Source organism: Cheilinus undulatus, linkage group 5 (assembly GCF_018320785.1).
Source record: "Cheilinus undulatus linkage group 5, ASM1832078v1, whole genome shotgun sequence".
NCBI classification, from domain to species: Eukaryota; Metazoa; Chordata; class Actinopteri; order Labriformes; family Labridae; genus Cheilinus; species Cheilinus undulatus.
The window spans coordinates 43,551,029-43,576,440 of record NC_054869.1 but is presented as its reverse complement, the minus strand read 5'-3'; the positions used below and the strand labels follow the sequence as shown (position 1 = coordinate 43,576,440).

The following is a 25,412-nucleotide window of genomic DNA, read 5'->3' as shown; positions in this document are numbered from 1 at the left end:
CTCATCTGTGAGTTCACACTATGTTTATTCTTTGCAAGAGTATAAGGGAGCTCCACTACACACATTTAGACATGCACTAGTGCTGAATGCTGTTTTTTTTTTTTACAGCTGTAGTGGCAGTGTGGGCATGCACAGTAGTCACATCACTTAATGCATGCCATGCTGCCACTTCTGTCTTGTCAGATATAAGCCAAAACAGTGAGTTTAGTAGTTTTTATGATTAATCTATCCTTTCTATCACCATCAGCAGACAGAAAACTGAACATTGTGCATGCTAAGTCTGTGTGTCAACCAGCCTGTATGACGTTCCACACAGACCTTACATGAGTATATTCCTGCAAACAGTAGCACCTTGTTCTGTTGCTTGTTAACATCCAGTCTGTTAATTGCATAGACATGCCAACTGTTTATTTTACAGCTCAGAGTGAGAGCTGCGTGTGGGAATCACAATCACTTGACACTGTGAGCTTTTGCGTAACTACTCAAAGGAGTAGTCGTGTTGGCTAAACATAACTTTAAATGCCATTATCAGTGGCTGATGACATGCAAGTAACACAGTTGTAAGTTTATTTGCAAAGTTTATGAAGAAACGAGTCACCTCGTCCACCTCCTCTCTCTCCTGTGGCATGTAGGCTGTGGAGGGTTGTCCTCATTTTATACAGCTCAACAAAAGTGAAAAGAGGCTACATTTAAGAGCACAATATTAATCTGCAAAGCAGAACGAAGGCTGGTGGAGTTAGCTGCTAATGTTAGCTATGCTGCACAGAATATTTCAGGCTCACATCATACCTGCTGACACAATGACTCTGTGAATTTGACTGTTTTCTAAGTATTTTCTCCCCTTTAGACTAGCAGGCTAAATGCAGTTTAAATGGGTGTTTAGCCGAATGGGGAAATAGACGCCCGGGAAAATTCTTAAACAGCATGGGGTAAAGACAGATGTCCAATTACATGGCCTAAGCAAGCTTTAGTAGACTTCTCTGTGCATGTAAATGTATTGACTATAACTCCCAGTTTGACCCCTCTTTAATGTTATTTGTGGTTACATGGTTTTGACGCTGAGGAAAAACATCAAATTCTTCATCTGGAATCAGTCACGTTCTGATAAACCACAGTTGGAATGAAAAAACATTTTAATCAGCTTTAAAGAGATGTGACTTGACTCTCTTTTTCCAACAGTCAGCCATCTCTACGGCTTCGGTCTGATGGACGCCGAGGCCATGGTGAAGGAGGCGGCACGATGGAAGCAGGTTCCTACACAGCACGTCTGTGTGGAGAGCGCAGACCGACAAATCAGGTAGAACAATGCAAACACACATATAAACACTTAACACTAGTATTAACTTTCAAGTTCTGTTCAGCTGAACAAAACCACATTAAATGAGTGGGACTTCATCATCTCGATAAAGAATTAGACAGCCCTTTAACTCATGCATTGTGTTGAAAATTTCAGGAGAGTTTGCCTGAAATCGTCTCGAGTTGCTCTGTGACACAGGTCCCTCACAGTAGGAGGTTTCCTCGTTGTACTAGAGAAGGGGTGGGGGTCTCAGCAGGCAAAACATGATGTATTAAAGATGTAGTAACATTGCAATGTTTGAAACATATCCAAGATGGTAGATGAAGAAAAAGTCTGTGGCTGTAATGAATGATTTTCCTTTAAGTCACTGCTACATTTGAATAGACACGATCCCAGTTCAAATGAAATAGTTGAAAAAGAACAAACTGGTGAGTAGAAAAGAGGATGGAGCAGCTTTAATTGCATGCACCAAGACAGTACATAAACGCCATAACCCATTCGGATCTGTCATGGTGAATTTTCAATTTTTTAACTGCCACGCTCTCACATCCGCTCACCCTGACTTCTGGCAGAAATTGTAATGTTTCTTGGAGGCTTGCTGGAAAAGCCCATGTACGGTCAGGTTTAATATCCTCTACTCTGGCTCATAAGAAAATTTAAGATGAAAAAGAATAAGGCAGACATTTTTGATGTCAGGTGGAAAAGGTTGTTTGTTTTGTGTGTTACAATTAACCCCAAAGGAGATACAGATTTTGGAGCTATGTTTAAAGGGATATTTCAGTATTTTTTAAATTGGGTTATACAAGGTACTTGGCAATAGTAGTGCCATTAGCCTCTGATGATTTCAGTGAGCATTGCCACTGTGAAGCTGCTAAAGAGTTCCACAGACTGGTATAGCTGCTCGGCATGGTTTAGCGAGTTTTTGGTAAAGTTGAGCCAAAAACACTGGCACAATTGTAGGCTATATAAAACGTTTTTGACGTGTTTTATTTTTCATCTGTGTTTGGAACAATTTTGCAACGCGAGCTCTGGCTACCAGCTATGTGCTTTTCCGCCTCAGCATATCTGATCGGCTGTTTGGGAATGTGGGTTTCTTTAGAGGCCACAAGAAGTAATAAGATAAAACAAAACAGAATTTTGAATAGAGTGACTAGGATGTCCCGTTACTGTGGATACAAGGGGATACTTTTATGAGCAGGACTACAAAGGAAATTCTACAGATCAGTGTAAAGAAAGATAGGACTTTAGAGAAGATTTAGGGAGACCGGTTAGCTTTTCTGGTGGTGTAAGTTTGGAAACTGGCCCATGACCTCAAGATCTACTGTTGTCTTTAGTGCGACTACACAATACTTATATGGGGACATTTATAATGAATAGCAGCTTGCAGACATCTGCAGGCTGCATCACTTCCCATCCAGAGTTCCCTCTCTTAAGTGGGGTACACACATAGAGATAATCGGGCTCTTTTGTCCCGATTTTCCCCCTTCCTGACCAAGGACGGCAAAGGCCCGATTATCTTATGTCTTATAAGATTATCCTGTGATCTGAGGTTTTTTAAGAGTGAATTTGCCCCGATAATCGGCTCCGAAAACGGTTGGGGCTGTAAATAAAAACAAGCATGGCTGACCGGCTGAAGCATCATAAAGTTCGATGGACTTCTGAAATGGAGGAGTTCGCGCTGTCTCCAGGATTTACTCCACAGTCTTTTCTTTTTTTTAGTTCAGGATTTTTCCACTAAAAATAGTCCCAAGAACACCATCATTCCCTCTTCTTGTATGTCCTCTTCCATGTTGCGTGTTGTGTTTTCTGGTTGTTGCTATGTTTCTTCTTCTTTGTTTTTGTTAGATCATGTGTGATCACCCGATATTTCTTACTTGGAGGACGAGATTCTAGATTGGTGGTGGGACAGAATCATGCGTGTGGTGTTGCTGTGTTGAGATTATCGGAGCACACCACACACAGTACTATCAAAACTGTTCAATGCCTGATTTTTTATCTTCAAGTGTGGGGTCTCTAACAGATAAAAAATCTCTTAAGATTTAGAAAATCCTTATGTGTGTCCCCCGCTTTACTGAACACCAGTGTTTTATGGACCTTCTCATACTGTTTATGGCGAAGCTTCTTGGTGAATAAAATTGATGCCAAGGCCAGTCGGGAGACAGGCATAAATCTTCTCTGCCAAGATGAGCTTTCAGTGCTTTGCTCTTGTTTTGGGGAAAAAAAGAAGTGGCCTGATTAAATTGCTGCTTTGCTGCAGCTACATCTGAGCTAATAGCTACCAGGGCAGCAGCCATTGGACACACCAGCAAACCCCACCCATGAAGACCGCAAACCCATGCCTAAGCAGACAGGGAGAAGAGTGAAAACATCTTTTCAACATAAAAAGCTTTCAGTGTGACTCTCTGCCCTTGTTTTAATAAAGAAATGTTGTCTAATCATGACAAAACCTGCCACTGTGGCTAAGTCTGAGCTAATCACTCAACTAGCAGCCATTGTACACAACCCCTCACACAACAAGTAACCCTTTCCCCCATAACTATCACAAAGTCACGCCAAAGCAGGACGCCAGAAGAGGCAAAACATCTTTAACATCATGAAAAGTGTTGTTTTAATTCTTTATTTCATATAGACATTCATAAATCCAGTTCTAGTAAAACTGACGCTAAGCTAAGATACATCTGAGGTAATCACACAGTGGCAGCCATTGGATAACGACTTTGAGTACAACTAAACATGGCCGTCGCTACTGCCTTGTTCTCTTCCATTGATGATGATCGTTTGAACACCAGCTTTTCAAGATGGATTTACCTGATGACAGACATGGAGTCTGGCAAATCCATGTGTTCATCCAAATGTTGCTACTCCTCTACTGCTGCAACTCTGTACGGCTCTGAAAGTATCGCCAGTGTATCGTTAGTGACAGATGTTTAGAGATTAATAGAGAGCATTTTACAGTCCCCTGATTGACATCAGAAATCTGAAACAGTCTTGTCTCCATGTGCTTTTTGGGAAATATTAAAATCCAGATAAAGAATAAAACATTGATGCCAAAATATGTGTTAAAACATCTTTTTTAATGTGTATTTCCCTGGTGTTTTATACAGCGCCATGTGTTGAGAGTGCAGTTGTGCAAGCTGTACCTTAATAGGGGCCAAGCATTAGTTCTGGCAGGATGGTTCTCACATAAGACCTTTACTACACACACAAACACACACATGAGGAGAGAGCCAGAGCTTCACAGCTTGTTATTCTTGATGCAGCTGGAAGTCTGAGCTGTTCTGTGTTAGGCGGGCTGGCTGGCTGAACTCGGGCCCTGAACTGGTTTGCTTTCAGTCCAAGGCTCGGTGGCCAGAGACTGCAGCATTATCAGTGTCATTCTGTCTGTTCTGCTCCAGTGCACGAGTCAGTCCATATGAGGCTTATGTAAAGTCCAGGCCTGTGTTGAAGGCAGCCGGGGCCTCTGCGCTCATGTAATGTGTGCTGGCTTCTGGAGAGATTTCCACTGTTGTTGAAAGAAATTCAAACAAACCGGGTAATTTTAGCCACCTTTTTCCACGTGTGTTGTTTTACGAGCAGTACTTGAAGAAGTGTGAAATGGTCACTCACACACTGGTCCAGTCGCTGGGAGCTTAAGCCGTGTTTATAAACAGAATTAGCCTCCGTCTGTCCAGCCAAACGACGGGCTTAGGAGCAAGAAGTTACAATCACCGGGAAACAAAAGGCTTTGTTTGGTTTTTGGATCGAAGACACAGAAGTCTTGGAAGTTTTTTGTGTAACTGGATTTTCAGATTGCTCATTCTTTTCTCCTGACAGAAAACTTTGAGTCCAACATAAGTGTAAATGTCTTTGATTACAGTCATCATAGACAGTTTTTTTCCTTGATTGTCAAAATTTGTTTCGAGAAAATGTCCAATACTTCTTGATAACAGATTTTAGTATGACGTAATCTCACTTTTAAAATGATATCATTTTAAAATGCGCCAAAGCTGTAAGAAAGTTGTTTCTGCACAGAAACATGGCCAGTGTTTTTGTGCAATCTCCCTTAGTCCTCAGGGAGTTTGGCAAGAATGCATGTGCAATGCAAGTGTCCTAGAGGAAAATTTATTTTATTTTATTAAACTTTTTTTTTTTTTTTTTGTTAGCCTGCTTTACAAAAGGGAGGTAGTGGACCATTTATATTATCCATATCATTCTATTTAAATCCCAAACTCTGACTTGGGTTAACAAAGATGCAAAGCCATTATCCTCACTGCCACTGATGAAGAAATATTTTATAAATAATCCAAAAATTGAGGTGAGAGAAAGACCCGAGAGACGTGACTTAAGTTGAGGTGTTTACTTGGTCTCGGCCGAGGAGAAACAGTGACATCAACACAGTGAGAGGTTGAACCCGGATTTCTCATGAAGCCCAAAGTAGTTCACCCTCTTATGCCTTTTGGTAAACTTTAACCTTGATCATAACTCAAAATATGATCCACAGACTCTGACATACTGGAGCCAGACTCTGTCTATCTAAGGTTCAGAGACACGCAAGCTGTGAGGAAACAATCCTTGACTAAAGGAATAAACAGCATTTTATCTAATTCAAGAATGTGAGTTTAGACTATCAACCTAGGAGAAGAGGAGAGAGTACATCCTGACCTTGGCCTTGAATTAGCTTAGCAGAACATCTATGGAGACACAGAAATATAAGGAATATTGGAAATATCAGCCACCAAAGACTCATCTATATAAAGTGATATTGCAGTAGCTATTTGATGTGTGATTATTTCTTAAGTTCCTCATCTTGTGTAATTTCCAACAAACACAAGCATTATATCATTCTATATTATAACCAAAAGAATATAAGACAAAACTAGGGCTAAACAATTAAAAAAAAAAATATCTGATTGAGATAATTTTGACTCATATTGCAATTTGGATATGAATTGTTGTGTTAAAGGGAGTGTCACTCTCATATTTAATAAGAAAAACATTCAACATTGAAGCATGATCTGTAATGCATAACATCTCTGCTGCAAAATAAAGAAGTTTTAAACTGGTATTTTGACACAAATTTCAGATTAAAGAAATATTTAACCCTCTGCAATTTGAAAACTGCAGACTGAAATGTTTTTTTTGCATCTTTCATTGACTAAAACAAGAACTAAAATGTTTTAGAGAGAAAATGACAAAAATGTGACTAAAACAAAACTGAGACTAAATTCAAGATAGCTGTCAAAATGAACACTGCTCGTACCCTTAATTTCCACATACACCAGCTGTGCTGCTCTCTGCAGCACCTTGGTTTTGCTCCGACCAAAGGCGAGTGACCTCGCATACTGGAAGTGTGTTTAAAGTGCTGCACAATGCACCGCAGCCATGATCAGCTTGAGATAACAGGGCAGAGATCATGGGGGAACTGTAAGTTCATGCAGGAATAGTATGTCAACAGCGGATTATATGGCCTTTTTAGGGTTGATTTGGCTTTAATTTTGTTTTGAGTCTATGATTATATTGCTTCCACCACGGGAGCGTACATTTTGAAGTTTTAAACGTTAATGTTTGCTGCAAAGGATGTGTGGTTTCATGTAAAATTCAGTGGTTTTTCACCTCAAAAATACTATTTTCCTCATCAGTGGTGCTGTTGTAGCTCTCTGACCCACTGACCTCCCAATGACCTTTTACCTGTGCTGCAGAATGAGATGTAATATGGATGCCGTAATAATTTACTATCAGGAGTCAGTGCCTTGTGTTGTATTTTGAAGTTGACCAGATATTGACAAGATATTCTGCATGTTTTTCCGACTGTTTGGATCGATCTGCTCTGTGGATTGATGCCGTTTGGCAGTGGCCAGCAACGAAAATAGACCTGCAGTGTATCCCCAATGAAGTGGAGCAGAACGGTGCTCCTGGGACACCAGACTGGAGTTTGGAAAGTAGAACTGCTCAAATTGACAACTGCTCCGCAGTCCATTTTGCTGGCAGCGCAGCTGTTGCATGTGGAAATGGGAGGTTAGGCTTTACCTATTTTGTTACAGGGTGGACTGCTCAGAAACAGCACGTCAGATTGGGGAACATTTGAATATTTTATGTGCCGGCTTGCTGAGCAGACTGAAATTGTTGAACACTTCACACAAAAATTTCAGTAAGAAGTCAAATCAACAAAACAGCTAACAAGTTAAGCCCAGAAGGGAAAAAAGCTTACTTTTGATAATTGTTATTGATGAGATAAGAATCAAATGTGTTTTTTTTCTTATTATTATTTATTTTTCATTTGTAGTTTTTATTTTGGAGCAAAAAAGAAAATCAATGGGGTTTTCTGTTCAGAATCTAAGATTTTATTTTTAGGCAGTATTGCCCAGCCCTGCTATCTAGTATAACTTAAAATTATTTATTGTTCCTTTTTAGTGAATTTGCTAGCTCATGCAACAATTTGCAACATTATGGTAGTGTTATTTGTAGCTTTCACAAACCACAGATGGAGAACTGTAACATTTTGTGCAGTTTAGACAGTGTGCACAAGTTTGTTTTTTTGGTAAATTTTGGTTATTTAAAACAAGAAATCACTAACATTGGGTATTGACTTCTGTTTTTTTCACCTTGGTATTGATAAGGAGATCAATGTTGTTTGATTTTTTTTCTATGATTGTATTAGAGTTTTAACAACTCTATTTGAAACAAGCCTGCAAAGTTTTTGTGCTTCTAATTGGCTCCATGAGTGCAGCCGTCACCTCTTCGTCCCACACACCCTCTGGCTGGCCCCTCTGACTTCGTTTGGTAATGTCTGTCTGCTATCACTCGCCTCACTCCAGTTGGAGCACGCACCAGGAAAAACGGGCCGACCTGTGTGCAATCAGGCTGCTGGTAATCAGCTGTGCATCTGCTGGGTTCACTCTCCTGCGTATGCTTCAGTTATCTGTGTAGTGTCACAGAGAAGCCAGAGCTGTGATATCAGCCCTGGACTCCCACCACACAACGGTTGTCCGCTCTCCAAACAGACGTCCCGTTCTTAGGAAAGAGACGTCAGAGAGAGAAGTTTTCTCTGTTTTCATTTCATCATGTCTGTGTGAGCTCATGGAATTTATTGTGTGTTTCTGTTTTCAGAAGGGTTTAATTACATTGATTTAGTGGCTGTTAGCCCTTCAGCTGTTATGTAAGAGAGTAGAGAATGGGATAAAGGGTAAATAGAGAGGCTGTTTGGGATGGTTAACCTGCAGGGCTTTTTTAAGGAGGGGGAGACCTCTATGATACTGCTTTGAATAGTAACTATACGGGTGTAAAAGTTGCTGCAGGATGATTTTTAGTGTTGTTATCCATCTGAACCACAGTGGTGTAGTGATGAAGTAGCAGTAGCACTGAAAGCAATGGTTGACTCTTTGATGTTTTATGAATTTCTTATTTCCTTTTATTCAGTGCAGCCGTACACCTTCCAGCTGGTTTGTCCTCTTGCGTGATGATTTCCGCTTTGTTCAGCAAAGTCCACAACATGGAGTTACTGCGCAGCTGTGACGCTCTTTTAGCGCCACCGGTCTTTGCTGTACAGAGTTTGTACATCTGGTAGCTATAGTACGGTCTCTCAGCCTGCGGTGATTGTTGTGTGACAAAGTCACTCCTTACCGCCTTCCAAATTAGAGATAAAATGGTTATGGTTTCTCAAGGATTTTATTGGCGTGACCTGTTTCCTGTGATTCTGTTTTTTTGTTGATTGAACTCGTTTCGCGATACTAAAGTTGTTGTTATTGTGCCTTAATGGCAGGTTACCGACAGCATTAACTCCCTGCTGCAGAAGTGGCAGACAACTGGTTAACTCTGATCTTTAGAGTTAACAGAATTTTTAAGTCATACAGAGGTGGAATTGTTTCCTGATCTCTGGAAAGTTTGGGTGTCATAAAAACTGCAGCCCACTCCCATTAGCTCTCGCAGACATTAAGCTAATCTTTACACTGTTTATGTTGTGCTGTTACTGTCCTCGTCATTAGATGCTTAACGCAATAAGGCAAATTTGCATGGAGAGGGGTGTATTTTCCCCAAATAACTGCATAATGGCTCAGCGTCTCTGTGTGCCAGCACATATGTGAGGTGATAGGTAAGCAACACAACCAGGGGAGCATTTAAGCTGTGCCTTTTGACTTGTTTACAGAGTTTTAGTGCGTGCCTTTTTTGCGACACACAGCTTACCTGCCGTGTGATGCTGGCTATGAGGAGACCTGAGTGGTTGCCATGGTAGCTTCTTCCTCCCTCCTCTTGGTGGGTTTGTAAACCAGCTACATGCCGACACCTGCTGTATCAGACTGAGTACATATGCAAGTGGGCCCAGGAACGGACCGATGTTGTTAGTGGGAAAGCAAGCAAGCGAGAGGAAGGGGGAATGGGAGGAATCACGTCACAACACGGTTCAAATCAGTCAAGCCTAATGTGAAAGCAGCCTAATCTATCTGAGATCTTATAGCCTTCTGAAAAAATATGTTTGGCTTACTGGTGGACTCTAGAAGATGGTGTGATCTTATTTTAGGCTTAATTTAGTCTGACCTTATTGACTCAAATCATGGGGAAATGTGAGAATTTTGCCTCAAAATTCACAATTTCAATGCTTCATTTATAGTGCACAACACCACAATACAGGAAAAAAAGTTTTGAAGCTCAAAATTATCTGTATAAGGACCCCCAGTCCACCACACATTGCTGAAGTAAATCCTACATGCTTGCAATCTACAGGTACAATAAAAGTATCCTGAGACCTGAACCAGAAAGTACACATCACATTTCCTGCTTTAACCCAATATATGATGTGTATTGCATTATCTTTCTGAAAAATACAATTTCGGGTGTTTAGATGGAAAAAAGCGAAGAATAAACATATTTAGATCAGGGAAGCAATTTTCATGGCTTGCTTGCCCCCAAAACTCTTTAGTGAGTTCAGTTATGGGACTTTGGTATTTCAAAAAGCCCTGCATAAGGCCTTGGTTACAATTATACAGTTTAGAGAATATTCCAGCTACTGTTAGATCTCAAATTTAAGAAATATTACATAATAGCGGTCACTTATTCATATCTACAACTTATCTAAATTCATATAAACATATATTTCAATGCAGAAATTCTACATTCTGTATCTGTAAGGTGGATATATGATTTATTCACTTTTCAAGCTTTAGCATCCCAAGAAAAAAATGGTGAAAGTGTGCCTAGGATCTGGATTTTACAGTAAAAGTTTCCCTTACACAAAGAAATGCATCACGATGAACTTTACTGACACATTTTTTAACTGTAATTCATAATCAATGGAACTTCAAGTTTGATGAATTAGTTTTTCCAAGAAGCAATCTTCATCTTGGTCACACAGCTTAAAACAATCTTCACTGCGATAATGGTCTCTGGATAATTTCCCTGAACATCTGTGCTGCATCACTTTGGCTTTAAAAATATCATCGCCCTGTTTGTGAGTATGTCATAAAATGTTTTCCAACAGTGAAAGATCAAACCACACAAGTCACAGGCAATAACAATCCTTTAACCCTCCTCCCTGTAAAAATATCTTATTATAGTAATCCTTTTATATGTTATTTTGCCAGCAAGTGTAAGTCTCCAGCTTTGTTGTAGTTTCCAGAGAATAATCCGGGCGTGTAATCCAGTACTGCTGAGAGTTAAAGTGTCAGTTTGGCTCCATGTGTAACTGTATGCAGCAACATGTCGCTCTATCTACAAAGCCTCGCTCTAGATGCATCGTGTCCCTATGCCCTTGATTAAACCTGATGATTTTTTATTGCTATTTTATTAGATCATTGCACTGTTATTCAATACTTCGTTATATGTTTGCGTTGGCTCTTTCCTGATGCTTTTGCCGCTGAGCTGTGCAGAGCTGACTGATAAAACTGAGTTCTTTGTCTTTCTTATCGTGCTTTTTTCCCTTTGGCTCACTGAGGTCTAGGAGAAAGAAAATACGGACAAAAAAGCCAAAACATGTCTTGTTCTTTTGGCCCAAAGAGGAGGTGAAAGTAGGAGAAGAATATGTAATTGCTCATGAGCATGCCTCAGGGTTTTGAAACTTGATATTATTGATTTTTAAGTCACTAAAAGAATATTTGGCACAACTAAGAGAGCAGATTGTCTCAGTAAAGAAAGAGAACTAAACTAAAGGGGTGCTTTTGGATTTTATTTCATATTTAGCTCTTTTGCATATTTTTGTTGTCTGTTTTATTTGTTTTTAATGCACAAGCTGCTCCAAACAAATTGGCCCTAGAGGGATTTTTAAAGTTGCTTTAGTGTGAATTGAACTTGAACATTATTACTGAGAACACAGAGTGAAATACATCTGCGGTCTCTTTTATTTTGAAGATAATAACTATTTTTAATCGATTATGGCAGTCTGGCTTCCATATGTACATTCAATCTCAAAACAAAAAAAAAAACATGACAGCTATCATCATTTAGTAGTTTGAGTTGCAAAAGTCCCCTGCCGTGGAAAGCTTTCTCGGTTTCATCGACATGTAGACATTTTTCAAGCTTATTAGAATCAGGCCTGCTCAGTTTCATTTCCATTGTTATTCTAATTTGAGTTTTACATGAAACATCAAAAATGTCACATAAAATCATGATGAATTTGATAATATTCAGTTTTAGCAGGCAATGTCTTCTAACTTAGAACATGTAAAGTTAAACTGTTGTTTAACTTCCATGTTTGGAATACTGGCTTTCACATCATTTTGATAAGTGAGATGAAACTCAACGTCACTGTCAGCTAACGCTGGATTAATATGTGTGGTTTGGAAATTGAAAGAATGGATGCGATTACTGAGTTGAACCTAATAATTCAGATTTCTATAAAGACTGCAATCCCCAATAATCAAAGTGAGGCTGGGTGGACATAAATAAAGCCAGTCAAGTCCAGATAAAGACATCCCAGACCACATCCACATGTAGTCTGAGCATTCAGATATCAAACCATTTTCAGTAAACACTGAAGGGAATCCCCACAATACAATAAGGATTACCTCTTGATGTCAGAATGCCCAGTACAGATATAAATTCCGGTTAATGTAAAAAATCATTGTCTTTCTGCATGTCTTTTTATTTCATGCTTTTCCTCTCTGTCTTCCAGAACCATCCGTCCAGAGCACGTGGTTCGATCTGTGTACAAGGCGACGGGATGCACTGACAACCCCAACCACCATGTGATCTACCTGGAGCACGTGGTCGTACGGATTACAATCACACACCCTCGCCGTGGAGACCTGTCAATCAACCTGACATCACCCTCAGGGACCAAGTCTCAGCTGCTCGCCAACAGGTAAAAAACAGAAGTATGAGATAAGGTGGGCAGTGATTGACAATATCTAGGCATGCACTGATGAATTGGTTTAACATTGGTGTCAAAAATTGACCAAATAAAGAGGCATGAATCAATTGGCTGATGTTTATGCGTCGTGTCCAGTCAGTTTAATGCAAACATTTGGCACACCTAGCTGCTGAATCAAGGGAGAAGTCACCTGTTGGGGGAAATTGATTTGTTTTTATCATATATTATAAGAGAAATGATCTGAAGTTTTTTATTGTTGAGAAAAAAGGTTCTGGGTGAAATGAAAAGGGAAGGGGGGAGGGCATGCATGTCTTTGCACAGAGGTAGAGGAAAAAGAAATAAATCTTGATTCGATAATCCATCCTAATGTAACTGCAGTGAAGTGTGTTAAGATCACAGCAACAATAAATCGCTTCCAGCACCCCTGCGAGGAAAACTAAGCATCCTATGTTTTTAAGCATTTTCTAAAAGGACTGAATGAAACACAGAGATACGCTGTCAGCTAAAAGTGCTTAGCTTGAACTCCTTTTATATAATGTGATTTGTCTTAATCATGTGGCGGGAATTCTGTATACTGTGGGAAATTCTGATGAAAGTTTAATGGTATTAAAAATCTGACACCACCCAATCCCGCTATGATATCAGATCTTCTGTGATTTATGGGAGTAGACAATGTGATATACAAGTGATAAGAAATGTGCCCAATGGAGATACAGGCTTATGGAGGCTAAATGAGAGGTTTAATTTATTACATCTGAAGCTCCTGAGAGAGGCTGGATATGAAACTGACAAAAATGTATGCTGATGCATCTTTTTGTAACCTGGCACACCATAGACTGTTTCATGTATGCATCCTTGCTTTCCATTCACCCCACATTGATGACAGAGGTTGCTATGGAGAATTGGCGATCAGGATCAGCTAATCCCATTCATACAAATACACACTCATTAACACCAACGAATCAGTGGGAGCAAATTGAGGTTAAGTGTCTTATTAAAGGACACAGCGACATGTAACTGCAGGGGATCCCACAAACCCACGACCTTCTGATTGTGAGAGCACTGCCTCTCCCTACTGAGCCACAGATCCTCCTCATCAAGTCCAATTTGGGAAGGTCAGGACTTCCAAAAAATTCTCTGAAGGTGATTGGATGGGCATTCTGTCACATTAATTACAGGCCAATCAGAGCAACAGGACAAAAAAAGAAAGTGGACATGCTCTCTTAAGACTTCACCATTGTTTAAAATGAGATTTGAGGTGAATGGCTCTGTTGATCATATGCCAAATGAGAAATTGTACCGTCCCAAAGCCTGTCTCTTCCATCTGTGCCACGGCGAAGGAGGTAGACTGTGTGTGAGCATGGCATGGAGCTCTCACACTGGTCAAACAAACTGGACACTGGGGATGAAACATGCTTGGGCTCAGTGCAGATTTCCTAGTTAGAGTGTGCCTTTTAGCCTTTTCCTGATGAAATTGCAACTTTTCTCTTTATCTTTTAAATCTTCACTCTAAACACAAAAAACTTAAACAACTGTGGTGCTGCTTATTTCATTGCTTGCTTTTATCTGTTGTGATAAGAGTAATATTACCAGTGATTTTATTTCTTCAATAGGGTTGTTTTTATGGGAAGTTGTTCTTCTGGTTTATTTATATATTTGTATTCTTCTGTTGGCTTAGAGAACAGCAGTTTGTCTTTTTATATGTGCAAATACATAAAGGAACTGAAGAATAAGTATAACAATGTAATTCGTGACTATATTCTAGATGCAGTATGTTAGATATTTCTCTCTTTAATTTGGCCTTAAACTGTCCTATAAATGTGGTCAACCCTGATACTGAAAATAACTGAAGCTCTGAGTTTTGTCTACCTTCCCTTTAGATAATAAAGCCCTTTAAACAGCCTTTTACAGTGTTTTCCACAGCTTGTCAATAACCCTGATTGGTTGTCTTTCTTGGTATCTTTAGCCTCCTTCTCATCTGTGTTTTTTTTGTTTGTGTGTTTTGTGTGTGGTGTCGTTGTGCAGGTTGTTTGATCACTCCATGGAGGGCTTTAAGAACTGGGAGTTTATGACCACCCACTGCTGGGGGGAGAAGGCGGCAGGGGACTGGGTCCTGGAGATTTATGACTCACCTTCTCAACTACGCAGCCAAAAAGTACCCGGTATGTCAGCGTCTATCTCCTTAATTTAAAGGGAATCATCGGTCTTTGTGCATATTTTTAGACCTTTTTAAAAATTTGTAGTACAGAAAGGAGATAAAAATCTGTCTGGACTGTGTGTTGGAGCAGCAGGAGCACACATGTTGCTCTGGAGGTGGTGAACTTTACTGCTCCAATGACCCACTAATTTAACAACATCATAAAGTCTCAAATAGAGAGCAGCAGTTTCTAAAAGGCTGCTGTGTCAATCACTGGCATGTGCCAAGAAACATGATAGGCTCTGTCATAAACAGTGTGGATTACAACCTGTTTATAAGAACTGAAAATACAAAGTAATGTGTATTTTTCAGCTGCAGTCTAGGCCAGAAAGACTGGAGTAAATATGGAGTAAATTGTTAAATCTAAAGTCTGTTGTGTCGTTCCATCTCTCACTTGAATAATATCAAAAAGCTCACTTTGAATCTTTTCCCTTTCAGTGCTGTAAAAACGTACTTTTCCCATCCTGATTTCTTACTGTTTGCGTATTTGTCACATCTAAAAGTATCAGATCATCAAAATAATTTAGATTTTAGACCGGAGTAAATACAAAATGCAGTTTTAAATGATGATTTTGCTTTTTTATGGGAATAAAACATCCATACATATCTTGCCCTTTGAAAAAGTAATTGCTCCCCCTTTAACCATGAGTTACCTGTGACTTACCACATTTTTTTGGAAAGCTGAGTTCAATTTTACTCACCACACCCAGTCCTGATTACTGGAAGACCTGTTGAGTCAAGAAATCCCTTAAATAGAACCAGTCTGATAAAGTGATGAAGGCTACAAGATCTCAAAACTGTCATGCCATAATCTTTAGAAATTTGAAAACATATGAGGAACAAAGTCACTGACATCTATCAGTCCAGAAAAGATTACTAAGACATTTCTAAGGCTTTGGGACTCCAGCCAACCACAGTGAGAGCCATTACCCACAAATGGAGAAAACTTTGACTATTGGTGAACCTTCCCAAGAGTGGCCAACCTAACAAAATTACTCCAAGAGCACATCGACAACTACTCTAGGAGGTCACAAAAGATCCCAGAACAACAAATAAAGACCTGCAGGTCTCACTTGACTCAGTTAAGGTCAGTGTTCATGAATCAACAATAAGAAAGAGACTGGGCAAAAATGGCATCCATGGGAGAATTCCAAGGCCAAAACCACTTCTGACCAAAGAGAACTAGAAAGCTTGTCTCACATTTGCCAAAAAACGTATAATGATCTCCAAGACTTGGGAAAATATTCTGTGGACTGACCGGACAAAAAGTCAAATTTCTTAAAACATGTCCGTCCCGTTACATCTGGGGTGAAGTTTAAGCAGCGTACACACATAAAGATAATTGCGCTGTTTTTGTCCCGATTTTCCCCCTTCCCGACCAAGGACGGCAAACGCCCGATTATCTTATGTCTTTTAAGATTAACCTATAAGATTATCCTGTGGTCTGAGGTTTGTTAAGAGTGAATTTGTCCTGATAATTGGCTCCGAAAACGGTCAGGGCCGACAATCATAAATGTTAAACTTGTTAAATATTTACGACCAAAAATCTTCATGTGTGTGGGGCAAGCCGACAACTCCCGAGTCATAAATTGTGACATGTAACGGAATGTAGCCAATCAAGAAGCGAGCTGACTGACAACAACCATAGACATTTTAAACGTATATAATGTCTATGACAACAACTTACCTCTAGCTCGCCCAGTAGACTATAAAGTCCGTGTTTGCGCTGTCTCCAGGATTTTCTTCACAGTCTTCTCTTAGTTTTTTTAGACCGTGATTTTTCCATTAAAAATAGTCCCAAGAACACCATCATTCCCTCTTCTTGTACGTCCTCTTCCATGTTGCGTGCTGTGTTTTCCGGTTGTTGCTATCGGTTGTTGCTATGTTTCTTCTTCATCGTTTTTGTTAGATCACGTGTGATCATGCGAGATTTCTGGCTTGGAGGATGAGATTCTAGGTCGGTGGTGGGACAGAATCATGATGTGTGTGGTGTGCTGTGTTGAGATTATCGGAGCACACCACACACAGTACGATTAAAACTGTTCAATGCCTGATTTTTTATCTTCATGTGTGGGGTCTCTAACAGATAAAAGATCTCGAAAGATTTAGAAAATCCTTATGTGTGTCCCCCACTTTACACAGCATTCCATAAAAAAGAACATCATACCAACAGTCAAAACCTTATCGTGGTAGATTGATGGTTTGGGGCTTCAGGACCTGGAGGACTTGACATAATTAATGGAACCATGAATTCTGCTAACTACTGGAAAATCCTAAAGGAGAATGTTCATGACCTCAAGTATAAGCACATGGGTCATGGAGCAGGAGAACGATCCAAAACACACCAGCAAGCCCACCTCTGACTGGCTTAAAAAAAAAAACAAAATGAAGGTCTTGTAGTGGCCTGGGCTGTTCATGCTGAAAACCCCTCCATATGGTGAAATTAAAGCAATTCTGCAGACATGAGGTGGCCAAAATTCCTCCAATGTGATGTAAAAGACTTAGAGAAAACAGACTCTGTGAGCTGTGTGATTCAGGAGAAATAGAAAGTGAGTCCCATTTTATTTTGCATTTTACCAAATATGATGACTTAAGAGAAGTATTGCTTCATGAAATGACTTGTTAAAATCCTGAAATTCTGCAGTTGACTGATGAGCAAAAATTGGAATGGCTGTTTAAGTTTGATGTGTTTAAGCTTGCTAATTTTGTTTCAAAAGCTTAGAAAAGAAGACAAGATACTTTGTTTAACTAATTAACTAATATTTAGTTTGTCTCCATCTTCCTTTCTGTTCTATAATGATGAGAGAACTACCATGCACTCTGATCCTGGTTTTGTCTGAATTCTTGGTGTCATGTAAGCTCATGTGGGCTGGGCATATGGTTGCATGTATGACACAATAATAAGATAAAAACTTTAAACTTCAAACTTATTGCCACTTGCTGCAAATGCTTGCTTGTAGCTGTAGCTGCCAAGGGTTAAACAACCAGTTATTAGGTTTAGAGGGCAGTTACTTTTCCACATACCTAGGGTTGGGTAGATTTGGATGGCTTTTTCCCTTGATAAATGAAATCATCCTTTGAAAACTATATTTTGTATTTACTCGGGTTATCTTGATCTGAAACATTTAAGTGTGACAAATATGCCAAAAAATAACACAGCACAGTACTGTATTAAACTCTTCTGGTGATTTGACGTTTTTTGAAGAGCGGGGTTCTTACAACGAAAAAGTGGTGAAAAAACATCGGTTTCAGCCATCAGCTAAAATACATAAAGGATATTTAATACAGTGCATCTCTACAAAGTGTGCAAATATGCAGATGGACCTAGTTCGGCTAGACAGTTGGAACTATGCTGATTTTACACCAAACACGCATCATAATCAGCTCACCGGACAAACATCCTCCCAATGTGGTGATCTGTTTAAGCTGCCAGTCTCTTTCTCAGCTCTGCCTTGAATCAATACTTTGCTCTCGCTTTAAACCCGCCACCATTACATCAGCCTCACAAAGGCTTGTGTGAAGAGTTGCATGAGTTGATGACTTCACAATCATTCTTCAACCCGAGATGCACTAGATATAAATAAAATAAATGATTTTGAGTCATAAATAGATATTAAATATACAAAGTAAATGATTAAAATCACTTGAGGTGAAATCTTTGTGTAAATTTAACCAGGTCATATACAACCAGCTGCATTTTCTAAAAGAAGATGAGGAGAGATCCATAAAGTACCTGCACATTTACAGTAGGAATGTAATGAGCATGCTCAGAACTGTGTGTCTGTCACAGTAAGGGGTAGAGCAGGTGGAAAGTGTAGGATTTTTAATTGATCTGATGATTGGCTGACTTGAAGACCAAAAAAAAGCCCCTACTTTCTTGTATCTGAAGGTCCTTTTTGTCTGCATGTGCTCTTAACACATATTTACTGTCTGTGATAGCTGGTTCAATCCAAATGAAGCACATTTCCTGTAGTTGGGCCAGATTGAGGCTTCACAGTAAATGAAACAGAATTGGTCCATGCAAACAAGCAATGCTTTTTCACTCATGGATGAAATTGCATCAGAATAGTAAGGCCCACAGCAAACATTTTACAGCTGTTAATTTTTCCAGACTCTGAATATGAGTCATACAGATCCACTCGATATCACAGGATGTTCAGCTAATCATCAACATCTCTAGCTAAAGAGAATCTGCGTCTTACCTGACTTTCAATACATCTCCTCAGGCAAGCTGAAGGAGTGGTCGCTGGTCCTATATGGCACCTCCACGCACCCGTACCTGCGCAGCGACAAGCCGCGCTCCACAGACACAGTGATGACCACCGAGGAGGAGTTCACCGAGGAGTACAACGGTGGGTGATAAATCCAGAGCAGACAGGTTAGCTACAGTAGCAGCAGTGCAACATAAATCTTCAGCAGCTGGTCTTTTTACTGTCCTGTCACGATGATAGTGCCACATTCATTATAGGAGCAGAGGAGTGTTATTAAAGTGTGCTATAGTTCAGAAATAATGATCCATAAACTCCAGATTTTATTAGCCTATAAAACCCTTTCTATGCTCATCCTGTTACCTTATTGTGTCTGCAGGCCCCTGTGACTCTGAGTGCAACGAGAATGGCTGTGAAGGTCCGGGACCCCACCACTGCATCAACTGCCTCCACTACTTCCTCAAGTTCAAGAACAACACCAGGTCAGACTGACATGGAAATCACTGCTAAGTGGAACATGGTTCCTGCAGAAAATTTCAGAATCAATCATGATTAAAGGTGTCCTGATTAAACTCGGTGCACACCAACAAGGATTTCAACATTTATATTTGGTCTGAATGTCCAAAACTAATTTTCAGTCAGCCTTTAACCTGTTAGAATTTGTTCACAGCCTTAATCAGGGATGGGACACATGTGTACAACAACTGTATTCCAACATATCTAGTGTGCTAAGACACAAATTTTGGATTTTACTTTATACTTTACGAGGTCTTTAAGCCACTGCAGCGTCTCCCTGCTGCCAAACTGAAGTTAAATAAGTCAATTACTGCTCTGTAATGACTCATTTCACTTGAAAAAGGCCCAAACAGCACAGTGAAATAGTCAAAGTTATCTGCACCTTGTGTTATCAAACATTTCCCTTTATAATGTCCCCTTATGTCTTTCTCAGTCCATAGCTAATTCCTTTTTCTATGGTTAGGTTCATGCCATAATCTTCAGTCTAACCAGAATTCCTTGTTTTCTTTCAAAATAAAAGCAAGCATGTATCCAAAAAGGAGGACAATTGCTCTAAGTCTAAAACTATACAAAAATCCGAAACAAAAACAGCAGTGCTGTCAGTCACTTAAGAAAATAATCAAATTAATTGCAGGCTTTGTAATTAATCACATTTAATTGTAAATAATGATAATTTGAGAAAGATTGCACTGCTGGTGGATTAAACAATAATAGTAAAGCCCAGCTCAGACCAAAGATTTGCAACGAGATGAGTTGAAACTTGCAACTGCTCGCAAAGGGCTGTTAAGACCTGCCAGTTAACACTGCAATGGTGTTAACTGGCAGGTCAATGCATCCTTTCCATTGCAACAATTCTTATTGTCACTTAGGTTAAAGAGATTTATTTGAACTTCCTGCACAATAAATCTATTAGTACAAGAGGCAGAGTACTTCACATCTTTATCATCTATGTCAGGCTGTATGATTTCAGCGCATCAACTCAGTGTCAGCAACATCGTAGCATGGCAGCAAAATTTCCCGGCACATACAAACACAAAAATGACTTTGCTAGCTCAGTTTTGTCCTAACTAAGATATCTGTTAAGAACAATTTATTTTTTCATGAACAAATTTAGCCCCTATAGCCTTGGGTGTAAAGAGTATGGCCAATTACAATAAAACATAAAGTAGATTGTCTGTGGACTCCAACAAAACCTATTGTTTTTTTACCTCCTGTTTAATTTTAAAAGAACATCCGAGTAACAAAGCTACACATGGGGGATCCATCGTGCTCGTGTGTTATCTGATTGTGTTAAAGAGCGTGACGTCCTCTGGGAGTGCAGTCAAATAAAAGAGAGCGATCAATATTAGCTGTGAGGGTCTCAATCAGAAAGTTTTAAACGGGTAAAGTGAATCCAGCTGCACAGCAATCTGCTGATAAGTGGATTAAATCAGGACCTCAGAGAAACCACTGTGTAACAGCTCTGTTTGCATGAATGAGTTTATTAAGCAACATTCCCGCAGAAAATATACCCTGTGTCTGCTATTTAAAGGAAACAACCAGAGAAATGCATCTGGATGCTGTATGCTTTGTGAAAGAGAAACAGAGGAACAAAACTCTTAGAAGCATTTTTAAGAGCAACTTGAAAAACAGCGTTTCAAATCACTGTAAAGAGCAGAATTTTAATAGCTACTGTAATTGATGGTGTATTTTTGTGTGTATGGATTCCTTTGCTTTACATTTCAAAACAAAATTTCTTAGGTGCATATTGACATTGTGAAGCACTTCTCAGCATTTCTTAATTTGTGACCCAAATGACTGCAGAGAGATGTATTTCATGATGTTGAATTTTACATTTATTCCAGACATTGCAGCACTGCTGCTCTAGCGTGGTCTGAAAGCAAAGTGCTTAGTCTGTAAAATACCAGGATTATTTTTATTTATAACACAGTTAGACATTTCCGTCTGGAACATTCTCATCAGATTTCTCTACTGCAAAATTGAAGTCATTTCATGCTAAATACAGTTAGCTTCATTAACTGATTTTGTAAACTGATTTAAAACAAAGCTTTAGGCAAGAGAAGACGAGGCAGGAGTGGTGGAGGGGACGTTTTTGCCGGCAGCAGTGTGATCAGCATTGGTGTACCAGGGATCAGTGGGAAAGGTGTAATGTTTAAGTGGACTACCTTGTTGAGAAAATGAGCTGTGATTGTTTTGACTTTGGTTGGAGACAAAAATTCAATCAGCTGGCAGTCAGCTGACTCTGTAGATGATTTTTTTTTAACTTTCTAATGAAAGATAAAAACTTAATAACAACCAGGACTGTTAAAAGAGCTGCTTGCTCGGCCAAACTGTGCAAACGGGGGAGAACGTAGTAAGAGTGGTGACCATGAGCCTGATGGTCACTCTGACTGAGCTCCAGAGATCCTGTGTGGAGATGGGACAAAGTTCTAAAAGGAGAACCATCACTGCAGCCCTCTACTGATCTGGGCTTTATGGCAGAGTGACTAGGAGGAGACCTCTCCTAAGTGCAAAACACAAGACAGCCTATTTGGTGTTTGCAAACACTTCATGCCACTGCAATTTGAAATCCTGACTTTTAAAGGTCAAAATATGATATAAAATTCTAAATTGCAAGTCTAAAGGTCAAAATATGGGATTAAAAGTCAAAGCTAGGCATTGAATAGGTCAAAACATGAGATAAAATTCAACATATTGAGTTGAAAAGGTGATTATATGACTTAAAATTGTGAATCTTAAAGGTCAAAAAATTGAATAAAAAGTTACTCATAAGTTTAAGTCTTAAGTTTATCGTGAGATGCAAAATTGAAAATATGAAATGAAAACACAAATTAATTTCCTTTCCCAAAATCTTGACCTTTAATTAAATTATTTTTTGTTCTTTACTTTTTAATAACTTTATGACTTAGCAAGGATTTTAAATCATCAAGATTAAGGTTACTTTTGTTTTAAAATTGGTTTATTATTATTTTTTGCATATAAAAACAAAAGGACTTAGTTCCATTGTTTGATTTAATGGTTAAACAGAAAGACAAACAACAACATACAGAACAAATCCCCCTCCATGGCACATATCCCCACTAGACAATGGGAAAAAAATAAAATAAAAGAATAAAAGCACAAAATGACCACATTACATGATAAGTTTACATTTTTACTGAAAAGTGTTAACATGCACATTTAGGAGGGTTGGTGCTGAGCCAAAGAAATAACATGGAATGAACACAACATTAAGTTTACATTTTGTTCTGGAATAAATCTAAGATATAGGATATAGCACAGACTGGTTTTGGCTTCTGGGCCTTGAGTTTGACACCCCTGTTATAAAGAGTGTGAGTTTTCTTCTTCTTCTTCTTCTTCTTTTTTTTTTTTTAGATAAATTTACAAAAAAAGATATAAAAATCTAAAACTCTGTTTTCTCTATCCTGATTGGGTACTGAGTGTAGATTAATACAATAAAAAAATCTCAATTTTTATTGTGGCATAAAAAAAGGTTTAAAAGTGAAGGTGGCCTGACTACTTTCTGAATGCTCTGTAATTTTAAAAGCAAAGAAAATAAAAGATGGAGCTCTACTAACAATAGCAAGCCAGGTGAGGAAATAGAATATTAAAATTAAACTGTGTTGATACCTAAAAGAAGATATTCTGTTGTCTCCCCATTGCTCTCAAACTCAATTTCAATATCCTTATGAATGTAAATCAGAGTCAGTCCATTCATACTCTTGTGATTATGAGCTGTATGAGCGTTCAGTACTGGGTACAGGCACTGACCAAAAAAACCCCTTTTAACAGTATTTATGAAGAAAATCTCAAAACCTTGCAGGTGTCACTATTTTCAGTTGTATTTGTAGGCTATTCTGCTGTTTCCACAGTTCAACATCCACATCTGCGGTGCTGACATTTGGCATCAAAGCCCCATAATTCTCCCTCATGTAATGCAGAGTGGAGTAAAGCTTCTGATTTAAGAAAAATCCTCCAGGATTTCATGTTTTTTCCACAAACGTTTTGGTGCCAGAGTTTCAGAAAAATAACCTCTGCCCTGCTACCACCATTAAGTTACGCTACACCAGTCATACACTTTCAAATGTATTTGCATCATGACATTTGTGAGTGGGCGCAGGCGGCAAGACAGTAACAGTAAAAGCAGAGAATTGAATGAAACCATTAAACACATGATCTGCTGTTGTCACAGTTTTATTTTTATTTCAAAAAACTGTATGCACAGTGCACAAAGTATTACAGCTGGTGGCTCCACTGTGCATGGACATCAATCAGAGCCATAATTGTTGTCTTTTTGGGGATTAAATTATATTCCTGATCAGCTTTATCGAATCAAAATCTTTTGGTTTGTGTGTTTGCATGACACATTTGTACTCTGATCAGGCTTATTTTTATTAATTGTGTTGCTGTAAACATCGCTATAAAGGCCACAGCTGCTTTTAAACCTGGCTGTAAACATGTTTATTCCTCCCGTAAAAAATGGGCGTTTTTATGAGGGCTCTATTAGAGATTTCTAAGCTCTTGGAGCCAGCATTAAGTGCACATTTTAGGATCTGGAGTTTGGCTTCTCTCATTGTCATTTGTTCAAAGGTAATTTCCTACCAGTGTCATTTGCTTTTCTCTGTTAACACAGTGAAGATATGCAGCTGTGTCTGGTTGAATCTGCCAGTTAACAGAGATGCTGTTTTCTCTGCCTGTCACTTTGTGTTCAGTTTGCTCTCTTACCCAGGTGAAGTGTGTGCACATCTGCGTGTGTGACTGTGAATTTATGTGTGTGCACATTTTTGCGTGCCCTTAGGATCCCATTAGGATCAAAGTGTGTTGTAATTGCCTTTGTGTCGGCGGGTCTCTGCACTAATAAAAGGCGATCCGATGCAGGTGCATGAGAAAGTGTGAGCTTAACCGCTGCCTTATCATTAGCCCTCCTCAGAGGTGAGCTGCCCTTTTCTGCCACCACAGGGAGTGACTGATGGATGCAGATCAGGAGGAGTGCTGGGAGGAAGGAGGGGAGGTGGTGCTGGTGTTTAATGGTCACCAAAAAAATATTTTTATAATTACATCCTAACACATGTGTTTAACGGTCCACACTCACCTTAAGGTCTCTGTGTGAGGGGCTCATGCGTGAACGGGTGCAGGAGTTTTCTGTTAATTAGCAATTATTTAAAGACAGTTTAAGTTTTGCACATGATTTTCTAAAGAGATTAAAATGTTGTTTTCTTACTTAAACACAAATCCAGTGGGAAAACGGAATGTAATTATCCGTGCTCTTCCTCAGTAAATTCTGAAAAATATATTTCTCTTCATCGTCAGTGGTTTACAGCCTCAGTCCTGAATGTAAACCAAAGATCTCAGAGGCACTGTAACACCTGAAGGGTTTATGATTGTGGAAACAGTTCATGCATGTTGTGATCACTGGATTTTTATTTCAATAACTGATAGAAATAGGAAATAATTGGTTGATTTTTGTTTTTAAATGCAAAAATCTGAATTGAAATATGAGGGGATTTTTTTCATGGTGTTGGCAGTTTTCCAATTTTAAAAAACAAAATAGCTAGAAAGAAAGAAACTAGAACTACAGCTTGATGGCTATATGCCTTCATGAGGTACAGTTCTTGGACATCAGAAGTTAAGAGGGGGATGGGGTGGTTGTAGTGGTTGAGACATTCATTGAGAACTCATAGGAAAAGTATGGACATGAGGACCAGTAACGTGAGATATCACATTGACCTAAGTATTCAGATCCTTTGCAAAAACACTTGAAATTTCACTCAGGTTCCTTCCATTCTTCTTGATTGTTGCTGAGATGTTTCTATCCCTTGATTGGAGTCCATCTGTGGTAAAATAAATTGTTTGGGCATGATTTAGAAGGGCACACACCTCTCTATAGAAGACCTCAGAGCAAACAAGCTCAAAGGA

General features: G+C 39.2%; 1 protein-coding gene across 3 annotated transcripts in view; it reads left to right on the top strand.

The window, feature by feature from the left end:
- pcsk5b (proprotein convertase subtilisin/kexin type 5b) overlaps positions 1 to 25,412 on the top strand; it is a 137,078-nt gene that overhangs the window by 86,254 nt on the left and 25,412 nt on the right. For all 3 annotated transcript variants that reach the window (XM_041786784.1, XM_041786782.1, XM_041786781.1), the window contains exons 11-15: positions 1,180 to 1,297; positions 12,378 to 12,566; positions 14,601 to 14,737; positions 18,999 to 19,124; positions 19,360 to 19,462. In XM_041786784.1, the coding sequence (XP_041642718.1) occupies positions 1,180 to 1,297; positions 12,378 to 12,566; positions 14,601 to 14,737; positions 18,999 to 19,124; positions 19,360 to 19,462 (673 nt within the window). The remainder of the gene's footprint in view (positions 1 to 1,179; positions 1,298 to 12,377; positions 12,567 to 14,600; positions 14,738 to 18,998; positions 19,125 to 19,359; positions 19,463 to 25,412) is intronic.